At 41.4% G+C, this 16,749-nt stretch overlaps 1 protein-coding gene across 3 annotated transcripts in view; it reads right to left on the bottom strand.

Annotated features, from left to right (window-relative positions):
• Positions 1-16,205, bottom strand: part of LOC111981685 (double C2-like domain-containing protein beta) — a 311,631-nt gene extending 295,426 nt beyond the window's left edge. For 2 of the 3 annotated variants that reach the window (XM_024013086.2, XM_070449338.1), the window contains exon 1: positions 15,967-16,205. In XM_024013086.2, coding sequence (XP_023868854.1) covers positions 15,967-16,066 — 100 coding nt within the window. In that variant the 5' untranslated portion in view covers positions 16,067-16,205. Of the gene's footprint in view, positions 1-4,921; positions 5,012-15,966 lie in introns of all 3 variants that reach the window. The other variant, XM_024013087.2, reaches the window with a different exon arrangement.
• Positions 16,206-16,749: the final 544 nt, after the last annotated feature.

Below are 16,749 nucleotides of genomic sequence, written 5' to 3'. Positions count from 1 at the left end.
ATTACAGGCCCAAATAATGAATCACCCAGTTCTCTGGTCTGTGGGCAAACATGCAATCAAACATTACAGCTGATTACTGTTACCAACCTATCAACTATGAATTACAAGCACTGTGGAAAACATCTAACTACTTCCCTCATAGGAGAGGACATGTAACTGCACAAGAACTCATTAATTTACATTAAGTACTTATAGTTATATTATGTCAATATTCATGTCACGGTGTTCCTAATTTCTAATTGTTGTTGGGACACACCAAGGGTCTGTGTGCCCCACTCTCATTGGGGAGTTGTATGTTGGAGGTGCTCAAGGAGGGGTTCATTTAATCATGCATTCTTTCATTCTCCTCCCGTCCCCTCGCTCTCCCATACTAACACACACTTAGATGCAGAGCCCTTGGTGTAAGGGTAACGCTTCCCTGCTCAAACCACGTGGGACTACACCTCTCCCCACCGTAGACCGGGGTTCAATCCCTGCACCAACCTTTCAAGCTAATTTTCCAATTGCCTGTATACCATGCTGTCATTTAAAATTGATCTCAAATAGAACATAATTTACCTGTGTTTTATATACTGTATATTTTCACACTGAGGTTGGAATAATACTTTGAAATTTAGAAAATTATGATAATGCACTTTTAGTGTAAGAGCTATTTGAAAAGGCCACTTGAAACTTCAGCTTGTTTGGCTGGGTGGAGTTTTCGGACCGCCTGGTGACATCAGTTTGCTCTCGTCTCTGCCAATAATAGCTTCCTGGATGGCAGGAAGCTTGGGCCCCAGTGATGTACTGGGCCATACGCACTACCCTACACTCCATACCCTCTGTAGTGCCTTGCGGTCGGAGGCCCGAGCAGTTGCCATACCAGGCAGTGATGCAACCAGTCAGGATGCTCTCGATGGTGCAGCTGTCATACCCTACACATGTTGCACAACAATATAAGTCAGTAAGTCATCATTTTTGTCAAAGTATGATATATTTGGTTTTGAATTGACAAATCCGAACTGCCTACTTTGGTGCAAATCCGTGGGTATGTGCAAATCCGTGTGAATACGGTGTCTTTTCCTATGATATGACTATGTTTAGTTTGAGAGAAAAAAATATTAATCAATTTTGAATTCGGGCTGTAATATCAAAATGTGAAATAAGTCAAGGGGTATGAATACTTTTTGAAGGCACAGGGAGACAATCTGACTGTATGTACAGTACCAGTCAGAAGTTTGGACACACCTACATATTCCATCACAACATCAAAACTGTGATTTGTTTAAAAGTGTTAAACAAATCAAAATATATTTTATATTCTTCAAAGTAGCCACCCTTTTGCCCTTGAATTATAAATAAATCACTGACAGTGTCACCAGCAAAGCACCGCCATGCAGTTTCCTCTGAACAGTTGATGTTGAGATGTGTCTGTTACTTGACTATGTGAAGCATTTATTTGGGCTGCAATCTGAGGTGCAGTTAACACAGGAATGGAAGACCCAGAGTTACCTCTGCTGCAGAGGATAAGATCATTAAAGTTTACAGCCTCAGAAATTGCAGTCCAAATAAAATGCTTCACAGAGTAACAGACACATCTCAACATCAACTGTTCAGAGGAGACTGCATGAATCAGGCCTTCATGGTCAAATTGCTGCAAAGAAACCATTACTAAAGGACACCGATAAGAAGAAGAGACTTGCTTAGGCCAAGAATCACAAGCAATGTGAGTCCAAATTTGAGATTTTTGGTTCCAACCGCTGTGTCTTTGTGAGATGCAGAGTAGGTGAACGGATGAACTCTGCATGTGTGGTTCCCATCGTGAAGTATGGAGGAGGAGGTGTGATGGTGTTTTGATTTAATTAGAATGTATTATTATCTTATTTAAACTTTATTACTGGAGCTTCATCTTATTCTTTCTATTGTTCTGTGGCGGAATCATGGCTGCAATTTATGGAAGATGCCAAAACTTGAGATAACAATAGATAGCTAAGTAAAAGATAGGCCAGTGGTTTCCATCTGTGGAAAGTTTTACCTAAATCAATGCTTATGTCAAATCTAGCTCCAGAACCAGCTGGCTAATATTTTAATTGCGGTTTAGTAAATAAAACAAATAAAAAAACAGCAAAAGCAGATAACATTAGCTTGCTTGATAAGGTTACCAAGATAGCTAGCTAGCTAGATAAGGTTAGCAAAATAGCTAGCTACACCGTGCCCCATTTGTTTATGTTTATCAACTCCACGTGGAAATTCCCAAACCAAAATAGGTATAAGTAGCCTTCGCCATTCTTCGGAGGTGGAAACTAATTGTAAAATTACGTATAAATAGTGGCAACAATATCCTCTGGGGCGGTCCTTTAAGGAGAGTTGAATTCAAACTAAAAACTATTTTTTACTCTTTTCGAAAACAACACTGATAAAACACTTGTAAAAACCTGTACACTGCGATGGACTTCAAAAGGTGATTTAGACATGAGCTGACATCTGCAGTAACATTTACAGCGAACGTAAWTTCCACAAACATTGGGGATATTGCCTTTAAAAAGTCCATCATTGTGGGCAGGTCGTTAATCTGTTAAATTGAATCTCGTGCTGCCCTCAGGCTACATCCCAGTACTCAAAAGTAGCAACCTCTCCTCGCTTTTTATGTTTCATTGGCACTAATCGGAAAAGACAGGGCCGCTGAGAAATACAGTATGTCATAAGTCTTCTAGAAACTGACCAGGACAGGATCGACTTTAGACAACTTAAAAATACAATTTATGAACACTGACTTTTTATACCATCTTTCCCCTCGCTAACGCTTACAACCTCCCTACTACCGATGGGACGATAAAAGGAAAATTATCGACATTGCCTGTACCGATCCCTTATTGCAGTCATTTGATTAACATCATTCATTACGATAAGTAACCTATAGAGAAATGTGAAGTTTGAAATAAAATAAGTTTGCTAATAACGGTGACTGTTAATGGGACAATTGATGGCTACAACCATTAAACCAGTAGTAGTAGTTTAAAGGATCATTAAAAGAAAACTGTGGTGCAGATTAATGTTAAACTTTCTATTTGTCTTTATTGCAGGCAATTTATCGCGATATGGATTTTGTCCATATTGCCCAGTTCTACTCCCCACCACTAACATTCTCTGGCTATAAGCGTAAAACGCCAAGTCATTGAGAGAAGCCACCATGTCCTTGTTTATGGCTGAGCAATTAACTCTATTTACATTTCCAACCCACCTAATGGCCTTTATTCCACATTAGTGCTTTGGCATCAGGCCCAGCTGACTACATTACGTATGGTTAGAGGAAAGCAAACAAACACAGCACAATTCATCAGGACACACACACATAAACAGGTTTCAGACTAAATATGCCAAGTCAGTAACCAGGTTTCCATCCAACCATTTCATTCGGATTAATTAACTGAGGCATGAAAAAAATTCACAACCGGGCTGTAAGTATGTGAGAAATGGCAGTGGAAACATTTATCAGCAAATATTGATATAATAACCATCATATCGAAGTAAACTTGGGAGTCAAACAATGACATTGTCACGTCTACTCCTGCTCCTCCCCTCCAGCATTCGACTTCGCCGGTTTACTAACCACCGGCCCTGACTAACACCTGGACTATCACCTTCCTGATTACTCATATATATATATATATATATATATATATACATACAAAATCACCACTTTATTTTAAGAATGTGAAATGTCAGAATAATAGTAGAGAGAATGATTTATTTCAGCTTTTATTTCTTTCATCACATTCCCAGTGGGTCAGAAGTTTACATACACTCAATTAGTATTCGGTAGCATTGCCTTTAAATTGTTTAACTTCAGTCAAATGTTTCGGGTAGCCTTTTTATTACTTTAGCTGCTTCGTTGCAGCATTTKATAACTGTTCGGCCATACTTTTTAAACTAAGCATTTAAAGTTGTATTAAWCAACATTRGAACATTGGTTTCAATGGTCACCAAATATTTACTTTTCATTCGTTTTACTGGAAGATCTTAAAAATAGACAGAGCTGTCAACTGTGTAAAACCTCTCCCACTACCAATACTACTTTCAGCTCGCTGAGCAAGCAAAGTTTCTACTGACACTTCCTTTTCTAGTTTAATGATTTATTTGCATACAAAGAGATATGCGCAATCTTACACAAATTAAAGCACACTCTCTCTATGCTTCTCCATGTGTTCCTCCTTTTGAGTTACACTGCCTTGTGATGTTGCCTGGCTACCCAAACTCCTTATTTTCTTCTCCCCAATTAGTCTGGATYTTAGTACCTCCTCGACGATTTCTAGAACGCAGACAGATGTTAACCGTTCTGATTGGTTCCAGAAGCCGATGGGTTGAGCCAGGGCTAGAACACATGGGTAAAGAAGCGTTTTGAAAATGTGTCATTGGCTTTGATACTTGGATTGGTTTGATGATCCAATTGCTGATGACATTGTTTTGCACAACACCCCTCATTTAAACATCACTACAAACGACTTCGACGATGGCAGTCTCAGACTGAATTATGAAGCGAACATAGAGCAGCAGATGAATTTAGTTTGAGTCATCAGGCAACTTGCGATTTACCACAAATGTCAGTGCACGTATTGAATCCCAGGGGAAGATTTTTTACCAACCAATTGGATTCATTTTCTAATCTATCACAGGCCATGAAACAGAGCAACATTAAAGTAGTCATCAATGGCTCTTATCTGGCAGTAATGCCTGACTGATTCACAGTGCACCTCAACCTAATCAAATACTCTTTCCATGAACTAAACTACAGTGCTTTAGCTCTTGGGCAATCACTCTCTGCATCTTTTCATGGGGAAAACCTGCCTTGGCATCTGTTCAAGACAACCCAGGTCCCACACAAAAACCACAGCACAAAAGATGTTGGCAAACAGAGTAAAGTTAAGGGAAAGAAAATGTTTACCTGCAAAATCCCCCCTTCCTTTGAACGAGCGAGGTCTATGAGAGCCGGTTAATTCGCCTTGCAGTTAAATCGCCTTGCCACGGGCTAAGCCTTTGAACAAATGAAGGCGAGAGCGAGGAAAAAGGAGGAAACAGTGAAGTCAGGGGTTGAGCTCTTATAAATAGTTCACAGCCAGCCTGCCTGCCTTGTCTGAACAATCCCTTGCAGAAACATTCTGTTCCTTCCAAAACAGACTGCAGTGATTGACTGGGATAACAAAAGCAGTGCCATGGCTCTCCAGCTAACACCAGCCGACAGCAAAAGGCTAACACGGTTACCATTGACATGCTCTTTCCAACAATTCCGAGAGACTCATTGATCTTATTTGGGTAGGGCTCTTTGTGCATGCAAGTCATTGAAATGAAATGTGACAATGTTCCTTTCAATTCTTGTAACTCGTCTGTTATTGTCATTTGTATGCCATGGCTTTAAGTAATTGAGGTTGAATGTGAATTCTATCTGAGGACCCAGAGGGATGATATACAGATTATGCACTGACTGTAAAAAACATTAGGAACAACTTTCTAATATTGAGTTGCAGCCCCTTTTGCCCTCAGAAAAGCCTCAATTTGTCGGGGCATGGACTCTACAATGTGTCGAAAACATTCCACAGGAATGCTGGCCCATGTTGAATCCAATGCTTCCCACAGTTGGCTGGATGTCCTTTGGGTGGTGGACCATTCTTGATACACACGGGAAACTGTGTGTATCAAACCAGCATTGTTGCGGTTCTTGACACACTCAAACCGGTGCGCCTGGCACCTACTACCATACCCCGTTCAAAGACATCTTTTGTCTTTCCCATTCACCCACACATACACAATCCACGTCTCAATTGCCTCAAGGCTTAAAGAAAACTCTTCTTTAACCTGTCTCCTCCCCTTCATATACACTGATTTAAGTGGATTTAACAAGATTAATAAGGGATCATAGCTTTCACATGGATTCACTTTGTCAATCTGTAATGGAAAGAACAGGTGTTCCGAATGTGTTGTACACTCAGTGTATGTACAGTGGGGAGAACAAGTATTTGATACACTGACAATTTTGCAGGTTTTCCTACTTACAAAGCATGTAGAGGTCTGTAATTTTTATCATAGGTACACTTCAACTGTGAGAGAAGGAATCTAAAACAAAAATCCAGAAAATCACATTGGTATGATTTTTAATTAATTAATTTGCATTGTATTGCATGACATAAGTATTTGATACATCAGAAAAGCAGAACTTAATATTTGGTACAGAAACCTTAGTTTGCAATTACAGAGATCATACGTTTCCTGTAGTTCTTGACCAGGTTTGCACACACTGCAGCAGGGATTTTGGCCCACTCCTCCATACAGCCTTCTCCAGATCCTTCAGGTTTCGGGCTGTCGCTGGGCAATACGGACTTTCGGCCCCTCCAAAGATTTTCTATTGGGTTCAGGTCTGGAGACTGGCTAGGCCACTCCAGGACCTTAAGATGCTTCTTACGGAGCCACTCCTTAGTTGCCCTGGCTGTGTGTTTCGGTCGTTGTCATGCTGGAAGACCCAGCCACGACCCATCTTCAATGCTCTTACTGAGGGAAGGAGGTTGTGGTCAAGATCTCGCGATACATGGCCCCATCCATCCTCCCTCAATACGGTGCAGTCGTCCTGTCCCCTTTGCAGAAAAAGCATCCCCAAAGAATGATGTTTCCACCTCCATGCTTCACGGTTGGGATGGTGTTCTTGGGTTGTACTCATCCTTCTATTCCTCCAAACACGGCGAGTGGAGTTTAGGACAAAAAGATCTATTTTTGTCTCATCAGACCACATGACCTTCTCCCATTCCTCCTCTGGATCATCCAGATGGTCATTGGCAAACTTCAGACGGGCCTGGACATGCGCTGGCTTGAGCAGGGGGACCTTGCGTGCGCTGCAGGATTTTAATCCATGACGGCGTAGGTGTTACTAATGGTTTTCTTTGAGACTGTGGTCCCAGCTCTCTTCAGGTCATTGACCAGGTCCTGCCGTGTAGTTCTGGGCTGATCCCTCACATTCCTCATGATCATTGATGCCCACGAGGTGAGATCTTGCATGGAGCCCCAGACCGAGGGTGATTGACCGTCATCTTGAACTTCTTCCATTTTCTAATAATTGTGCCAACAGTTGTTGCCTTTTCACCAAGCTGCTTGGCTATTGCCTGTAGCCATCCCAGCCTTGTACAGGTCTACAATTTATCCCTGATGTCCTTACACAGCTCTCTGGTCTTGGCCATTGTGGAGAGGTTGGAGTCTGTTTGATGAGTGTTGTGACAGGTGTCTTTTTATACAGGTAACGAGTTCAAACAGGTGCAGTAATACAGGTAATGAGTGGAGAACAGGAGGGCTTCATAAAGAAAAAACTAACAGGTCTGTAGAAGCCGGAATTCTTACTGGTTGGTAGGTGATCAAATACTTATGTCATGCAATACAATGCAAATTAATTACTTAAAAATCATACAATGTGATTTTCTGGATTTTTGTTTTAGATTCCGTCTCTCACAGTTGAAGTGTACCTATGATAAAAATGACAGACCTCTACATGCTTTGTAAGTAGGAAAACCTGCAAAATCGGCAGTGTATCAAATACTTGTTCTCCCCACTGTATGTATCAAATTAACTCTATTTTGATTGAGGTTGAATGTGAATTCTACCTGAGGACCCATACCGCTCTCTGGTCCCAGAGGGATGATATTGTGGCCTATACAAAACAGGCTGCCTTTAGGACATACAACCACAAAGCAATACAATTGTCATCAAAATCTTACCAGGTGGGATAACGATGGTTGCCCTACTTTGCAGTCTTTTGTTTATTTTAGTGTTATTTTTTACTTTATTGCTTGTAGGGATAGGCACAGTGATTTAAATATTCAAGTATCCGAACAGACGTTAGTATTCGAGTCGTAACAAAATGGAATATAACGTTGCGGATAAAGTTTGGAGTGACACAATTTCACGTGTACAACATCTAAAGACCTGCATCACTATACTGAGAGCTTTGCTGTTTCTAAAAGGACGTATTTGGGTGTTTTTGAAGCCATTGTTCATGTTTTATCGGGGCCCACATACTACACAACAAAGGACGAGGAAGTAATTTGCTGTTTGGGGTAAGTTTCTCAAAAAATATATACAAAATTACAAAAAAAAGTGTCTGGACCCTTCTACAAGATTATAATTAACATCAAAAATATAGATTTGGTAGTAAAAAATAAAACTTCTCCTTTAAGGACTTCAGTCTTCTGAGCCATGGACTGTTTACTAGGCTACCATCTGGAAAACAGAGTCAGTAAAGGTGCATCAGTGCCAAAAGCGAGAGACTAAAAGCATCTTCTATTACCAGGCCATCACTAGCTGTCTACCAGGTGATGCACGCTCATTCACACAAAACACACACACACACACACACAACGCTGCTGTCCCACTCCATAGAGACATTGAACCACTGGACACTTCCCGTTTCACACTGAGTAATAAAATATTATATTCCCAACATAGCTCATAATACTGTACCTTATATTTAGTTACACTGCATATTTATTTATACACTGAATTCTTGACATAGCCGATTCATATACTGCATCTACTGCTGTAAATATCATTCTTAGTATATCTTGAGTAAATTCTTCCAGTGTAGGCCTACATAAGTATAGATTGCATTTTGATTACTGTTAACGTGTCATTTGGGTTACTAATTGGATTAGTCCCAACATTTTTGATTTCTTTATTTTTCTTGTTTGTACTATGTGTAGGCCTACTTGTTTGACATTTTACTGCATTGTTAGGAGCTAGTAACAGAAGCATTTAGCTTCACCCGCTAGAACATCTGCTAAACTGTGTATGCGACCAATAAACTTTGATTTGAGATGTAAAAAAATAAACTATAGAAATCACATTTTTATAATGCCTACACACAGTACCCGTCAAAAGTTTGGACAGTCATTCAAGCATTTTTCTTATTTTTTACTATATATCTACTTAGTAGAATAATAGTGAAGACATCAAAACTGAAATAACACATGGAATCCTGTATTAAACAAAAAAAAAGTGTTATATTTGAGATTCTTCAAAGTAGCCACTCTTTGCCTTGATGACATCTTTGCACACGGTTGGCATTCTCTCAACCAGCATAAGAAAAGAGAAATGACAGTCCATCATTACTTTAAGACATGAAGATCAGTCAATACGGAAAATGTCAAGAACTTTTTAAGTTTCTTCAAGTGCAGTCGCAAAAACCATCAAGTGCTAAGATGAAACTGGCTATCATGAGGACCGCCACAGGAAAGGAAAGGATAAGTTCATTAGAGTTTGAATGCAAATTAATTACTTAAAAATCATACAATGTGATTTTCTGGATTTTTTTTTGATTCYGTCTCTCACAGTTGAAGTGTACCTATGATAAAAATTAGACCTCTACATGCTTTGTAAGTAGGAAAACCTGCAAAATCGGCAGTGTCTCAAATACTTGTTCTCCCCACTGTATGTATGTATGTATGTATGTATGTATGTATGTATGTATGTATGTATACACACAGTGCATTTGGAAAGTATTCAGATCCCTTCACGTTTTCCACTTTGTTACGTTATAGCCTTGTTCTAAAATGGATAAAATTKTTGTTTTTTCCCCCTTTATCAATCTACACACAATACTCCATAATGACAAAGCAAAAACAGTTTTCTTTAAAGAAAAAACTGAAATATGACATTTGCATAAGTATTCAGAACCTTTACTCAGTACTTTGTTGAAGCACCTTTGGTAGCGATTACAGCCTTGAGTCTTCTTGGATATGATGCTAAGTATGGTACACCTGTATTTCAAATCAAATCAAATTTTATTTGTCACATACACATGGTTAGCAGATGTTAATGCGAGTGTAGCGAAATGCTGGTGCTTCCAGTTCCGGCAACGCAGTAATAACCAATGAGTAATCTAACCTAACAATTTCACAACAACTACCTTATACACACACAAGTGTAAAGGAATGAAAGAATATGTACATCAAAATATATGAATGAGTGATGGTACAGAACGGCATAGGCAAGATGCAGTAGATGGTATCGAGTACAGTATATACATATGAGATGAGTAATGTAGGGTATGTAAACATAAAGTGGCATAGTTTAAAGTGGGTAGTGATACATGTATTACATAAAGATGGCAAGATGCAGTAGATGGTATAGAGTACAGTATATACATATGAGATGAATAATGTAGGGTATGTAAACATTATATGAAGTGGCATTGTTTAAAGTGGCTAGTGGTACATTTTTACATAATTTCCATCAATTCCTATTATTAAAGTGGCTGGAGTTGAGTCAGTATGTTAGCAGCAGCCACTCAATGTTAGTGGTGGCTGTTTAACAGTCTGATGGCCTTGAGATAGAAGCTGTTTTTCAGTCTCTCGGTCCCCGCTTTGATGCACCTGTACTGACCTCGCCTTCTGGATGATAGCAGGGTGAACAGGCAGTGACTCGGGTGGTTGTTGTCCTTGATGATCTTTATAGCCTTCCTGTGACATCAGGTGGTGTAGGTGTCCTGGAGGGCAGGTAGTTTGCACCCGGTGATGTGTTGTGCAGACCTCTGGAGAGCCTTACGGTTGTGGGCGGAGCAGTTGCCGTACCAGGCGGTGATACAGCCCGACAGGATTCTCTCGATTGTGCATCTGTAAAAGTTTGTGAGTGCTTTTGGTGACAAGACAAATTTCTTCAGCCTCCTGAGGTTGAAGAGGCGCTGCTGCGCCTTCTTCACCACGCTGCCTGTGTGGGTGGACGAATTCAGTTTGTCCGTGATGTTTACGCCGAGGAACTTAAAAACTTACTACCCTCTCCACTACTGTCCCGTCGATGTGGATAGGGGGGGTGCTCCCTCTGCTGTTTCCTGAAGTCCACGATCATCTCCTTTGTTTTGCTGACGTTGTGTGTGAGGTTATTTTCCTGACACCACACTCCGAGGGCCCTCACCTCCTCCCTGTAGATCGTCTTGTCATTATTGGTAATCAAGCCTACCACTGTAGTGGAGAGTTGGAGTTGGGTTGGAGGCGTGCATGGCCACGCAGTCGTGGGTGAACAGGGAGTACAGGAGAGGGCTCAGAACGCAGCCTTGTGGGGCCCCAGTGTTGAGGATCAGCGGGTTGGAGATGTTGTTACCTACCCTCACCACCTGGGGGCGGCACGTCAGGAAGTTTAGTACCCAGTTGCACAGGGCGGGGTCGAGACCCAGGGTCTCGAGCTTGATGACGAGTTTGGAGGGTACTATGGTGTTAAATGCTGAGCTGTAGTCGATGAACAGCATTCTTACATGGGTATTCCTCTTGTCCAGATGGGTTAGGGCAGTGTGCAGTGTCATTGCGATTGCGTCATCTGTGGACCTATTGGGGCGGTAAGCATATTGGAGTGGGTCTAGGGTGTCAGGTAGGGTGGAGGTGATATGGTCCTTGACTAGTCTCTCCAAGCACTTCATGATGACGGAAGTGAGTGCTACGGGGCGGTAGTCGTTTAGCTCAGTTACCTTGGCTTTCTTGGGAACAGGAACAATGGTGGCCCTCTTGAAGCATGTGGGAACAGCAGACTGGGATAAGAATTGATTGAATATGTCCGTAAACACACCAGCCAGCTGGTCTGCGCATGCTCTGAGGATGCGGCTGGGGATGCCGTCTGGGCCTGCAGCCTTGCGAGAGTTAACACGTTTAAATGTTTTACTCAGGTTGGCTGCAGTGAAGGAGAGCCCGCAGGTTTTGGTAGCGGGCCGTGTCAGTGGCACTGTATTGTTCTCAAAGCGAGCAAAGAAGTTTAGTCTGTCTGGGAGCAAGACATCGTGGTCCAAGACGGGGCTGGTTTTCTTTTTGTAATCCGTGATTGACTGTAGACCCTGCCACATATCTCTCGTGTCTGAGCCGCTGAATTGTGACTCTACTTTGTCTCTATGCTGACGCTTAGCTTGTTTGATTGCCTTGGAGGGAATAGCTACATTGTTTGTATTCGGTCATGTTTCCGGTCACCTTGCCCTGATTAAAAGCAGTGGTTCGCGCTTTAAGTTTTGCGCGAATGCTGCCATCAATCCACAGTTTCTGGTTGGGGAATGTTTTAATAGACGCTGTGGGTACAACATCATCGATGCACTTGCTAATAAAGCCACTCACCGAATCAGCGTATTCATCAATGTTGTTGTTCGACGCTATGCGGAACATATCCCAGTCCACGTGATCGAAGCAATCTTCAAGCGTGGAATCCGATTGGTTGGACCAGCGTTGAACAGACCTGAGCGCGGGTGCTTCCTGTTATAGTTTCTGTCTATAGGCTGGGAGCAACAAAATGGAGTCGTGGTCAGCTTTTCCGAAAGGAGGGTGGGGGAGGGCCTTATATGCGTCGCGGAAGTTAGAATAACTGCGTTGTCTTGGCTGTGTGCCTAGGGTCATTGTCCTGTTGGCAGGTGAACCTTCGCCCTAGTCAGAGGTCCCGAGCGCTCTGGAGCAGGATCAAGGATCTCTCTGTACATTTCTCCGTTCATCTTTCCCTCGATCCTGACTAGTCTCCCAGTCCCTGCCGCTGAAAAACATCCCCACAGCATGATGCTGCCACCACCATGCTTCATCACAGGGATGTTGCCAGGTTTACTCCAGACGCAACGCTTGGCATTCAGGCCAAAGAGTTCAATATTGTTTCATCAGACCAGAGAATCTTGTTTCTCATGGTCTGAGAGACCTTTACGTGCCTTTTTGAAAACACAAGCGGGCTGTCATGTTCCTTTTTCGGAGGAGTGGCTTCCGTCTACCATAAAGGCCTGATTGGTWGAGTGCTGCAGAGATGGTTGTCCTTCTGGAAGAAGGTTCTCCCATCTCCACAGAGAAACTCTGGAGCTCTGTCAGAGTGACCATCGGGTTCTTGGTCACCTCCCTGACCAAGGCCCTTCTCCCCCGATTGCTCAGTTTGTACGGACGGCCAGATCTAAGAAGAGTCTTGGTGGTTCCAAACGTCTTCCTTTAAGCATTGTATTTATTTATTAGGCAGGTCAGTTAAGAACAAATTCTTATATACAATGACGGCCTACACCGGCCAAACCCGGACAGCGCTGGGCAAGTGGTGGCAGGTAACCTAATGGTTAGAGCGTTGGGCCAGTATCCAAAAGGTTGCTGGATCGAATCCCAGAGCTGACAAGGTAAAAAAAAAATCTTGTCGTTCTGCTCCTGAGCAAGGCAGTGGTTAACTGTTCTCCGTGCGCCGAAGACATGGACGTTGAATAAGGCAGCCCCCCGCACCTCTCTGATTCAGAGGGGGTTGGGTTAAATGCGGAAGAGACATTTCAGTTGTACAACTGACTAGGTATCCCCCGTTCCCCCTATTGTGGGCCGCCCTATGGGACTCCCAATCACGGCCGGTTGTGATAACCTGGATGATGTTCTTCGGGACCTTCAACGCTGAAGAAAGGTTTTGGTACCCTTCCCCAGATTTGTGCCTCAAAACAATCCTGTCTCGGAGCTCTATGGACAATTCCGTCGACCTCATGGCTTGGTTTTTGCTCTGACATGTAATGTCAACTGTGGGACCTTATATAAATAGGTGTGTGCCGTTCCAAATCCTGTCCAATCAATTGAATTTACCACAGGTGGACACCAATCAAATTGTAGAAACATCTCAAGGGTGATCAATTCAAACAGGATGCACCTGAGCTCAATTTCGAGTCGAGGGGTCTGAATACTTATGTAATTTTTGATTTTTTTTTATATAAATGTGCAAAATTCTCAAACACCTGTTTCTCTTTATGAGGTATTGTGCGTAGATGTGAATGAGTTTTATTTTATTTTTTCCATTTTAGAATAAGGCTGAAACTTTAAAAAAATGTGGGAAAAGGGAAGGGGTCTGAATACTTCCCAAATACACTGTATGTATGTGCATATATATATATATATATATATATATATATATATATATATATATATAATTGGCCATGCTGGCAATCCAGCATGACTTCTGACACGTTCAAAAAACTGGAAACTCAGACTGGGAAATCTCAGACTTCAGTGAGTTAAAGACAGCTAACAACTGAAAACAATTGCTCTGAGTGGAAAAATACGTTTGAACGGTCATCCAAGTCGGGCCTCTTTCTAGCGCTTCGTCCTGAAGATCACTAATGTCATGATTCGACCTTGTTTTTCCGAGTTCTCAGTTGCTTGAAGCATCATAAATCCAGAGAATGCCTGACTTTGATGACAAAATCTTCCCACAAGGACCGCAGCGTCACCTTCCTGTTCAAGTGAGCACAGCACAACAAGGGGATTCCACATTTTTTTATTTTACTAGGCAAGTCAGTTAAGAACATTATTGTTTACAATGATGGCCTAGAAAAGTGGGTTAACTGCCTTGTTCAGGGCAGAATGACAGATTTTTACCTTGTCAGATCGGGGATTCGATCTAGCAACCTTTCGGTTACTGGCCCAACGCTCTAACCAATAGGCTACCTGCCGCATACAAGACATACAAATGTTGTATGCTGCTGCATAAATTATGTAATATGCCAGGGAGATAGTATACTGTCGCTATGTAAGTAATACTAAGTGTATGTTGTTGTAGTAACTTGTTAGTAGCCCATGTGCCTCACACTAATAATTTGTTCCCTTTCCCTCTCATAACTTAGCAACTGTTCTGACTTGGTGATGCACATGTAGCCTATAGCCTGTTTTAGAGACATGTCATCATCGAATATTGCAAGAGCTTTTCATGGTCTGCTTATATGCCCCTTTATTTATCCTACGGTTGTGACTTGGTGTACAGGGAGAATACTGTAAGAAGGCCCATGTTCTGAATTCTGTCGCTGTTCTATTCAAAAGTGCTGAACAAATAGTTGTATTGACTTCTTCTGTCTTAGCTGCTCATTAATGTCTTAATCAAAATGTTCCGTCATGTTCCCTTTGCAATAGTTGTACATCTCAATTGTCAGCCATATCGCTATGTTTTTAAAAAAGGCAGTAAATGAGGCTGCATTAACTGTTTTTTCCTGTTTTGCTGTCAGACAAGGCTTCGCTGATAGCCAAGTGTAGCAGTGGTAAGGATTCACTCCATGTGCTGAAAAGAAAGTTGTGCTAGTTTGACAGCTTTATGTAGCACTAACAGTTTGTGGGCACCGTTTGTCACTATTATTGTGCAATTAATGTATTGTTTAGTGTTGTGTTTTCCCCACCAAGGTTTACATGCTAAAATTTCCACTGGGTTGTAATCATTACGTTGGAACGGAAACCGTTAACGGTTTAAGAACCAAACAGAACGAACCGGAGGGACCTACCTGAATTAGTCCATTATTGAACTCTCATTTCTGTTGCAAAATGTTTTCCGTTTGGAGTAAAGGTTTCTGTTGCAAAACACTTTGCAGCAAACGAAACGTTTTGCAACAGAATAGGCATAATGAATAGACCCAAGCGTTGCATATATTCAACAGGGGTGTATTCATTCTGGCGATTCTGTTGCAAAAAGTTGTATTCAACGGTAGCAAACAGAACGGATAGGGACTTACCTGCATTTGTCCAATATATACTCTCGTTTTGCTCGGTTTGCTTCCGTTGGGTTCTTAAACGGTGAACGGTTTCCGTAATAATACATCCCAGTATGCCTCTGACAAGTGGCTAATCTACGTGCATTAATTGCTTGTTTCACCATGGAGTGGAGTTCAGACCGCTAAAAACAACCTAAGCGTGACGCGTTCCTAGACAAAAATGTTACCTATACAGTCAGCTACACCGGATTCAGTGTCTCTTGTGGTTTACGTACTGTACTAATATGATGCATTTTCTACGCTCTAAACTAGTCTTTCAGTTAAAAAGGTATTGTATTGACATTTACATTGCACTCAATCTTCAGTCAGTTATTATCTGATGATGAAAGAAATATGTCAGGCTTTCAGGCATGTGGGTGATGTTTGTATGCATTTAGGGATTGTGCACAATGTGCCATGAATTGTAGCTCACAAAAAAACATTGCTTTAGCTTCCTATACTATGAAGAGGTTAATTCATTTTACCTGCGTGTCCGGAGGTTATTAGCGGGTCCTTGCAGGTTTTCTCTCTCTGCTCCAGCTGCTCCTGAAACTTCACGTGAACTCTGGTACCATGAAAACACATCCAATTCAGGGAGGCTTTGGAGTCTGTGGTGGACTTTTCTACTGTTTCCTCTAGTCAATGTATTCGAAGGGATATGGGAATGGGATTTTTTGTTGTGTCACAGGGAGCAAACGACAACCAAGCTTCCTTGTTCAGTTACCTTACCCGTGTGAAGCTAGCCATAATAAGGATTAGCCACACCAGTGGAATTTGCTGTTCGCCTTCAAATTAAAAGTCACCCATTGAAAGTGATTCAAACGGATACAAATGGTGGAATCATGCCATATTTTGACTAAATAATGTTACACAAGGTCGGAATGTTATCATAAAAATACAAGAATTAGTTAATTTGACACAAAAAAAACTCTGGGACATGTGGTGCAACCTCTGAAATCACCATACAATGTTACAAATGAAGAAACATATCCTATAAGTATGTTCTACTATCTTAACATTTAATTTTTTTTACTTACGTATATCAAAAGTTCGACTTTAGATTTTTTTGATAGTATCTCGAAATTTGTAGATAGTATTGACATAAAAATAATCTTTGGGTGGCGGGAATTGGTTTCCATAGAAATCACCAAACAATGTTACAAATTAAGAAATATATCTTATAAGTAGGGTCTACTATCTCAAAATGTCAGGTTAGTATCTCAAATGATTAACTCGTAATGTCGAATAATTTATCTTWAAAAAAAAAA

This window comes from Salvelinus sp. IW2-2015, linkage group LG20, assembly GCF_002910315.2.
Source record: "Salvelinus sp. IW2-2015 linkage group LG20, ASM291031v2, whole genome shotgun sequence".
NCBI lineage: Eukaryota > Metazoa > Chordata > Actinopteri > Salmoniformes > Salmonidae > Salvelinus > Salvelinus sp. IW2-2015.
The sequence above is the reverse complement of the archived record's forward strand: the minus strand, read 5'-3'. Positions and strand labels throughout refer to the sequence as shown.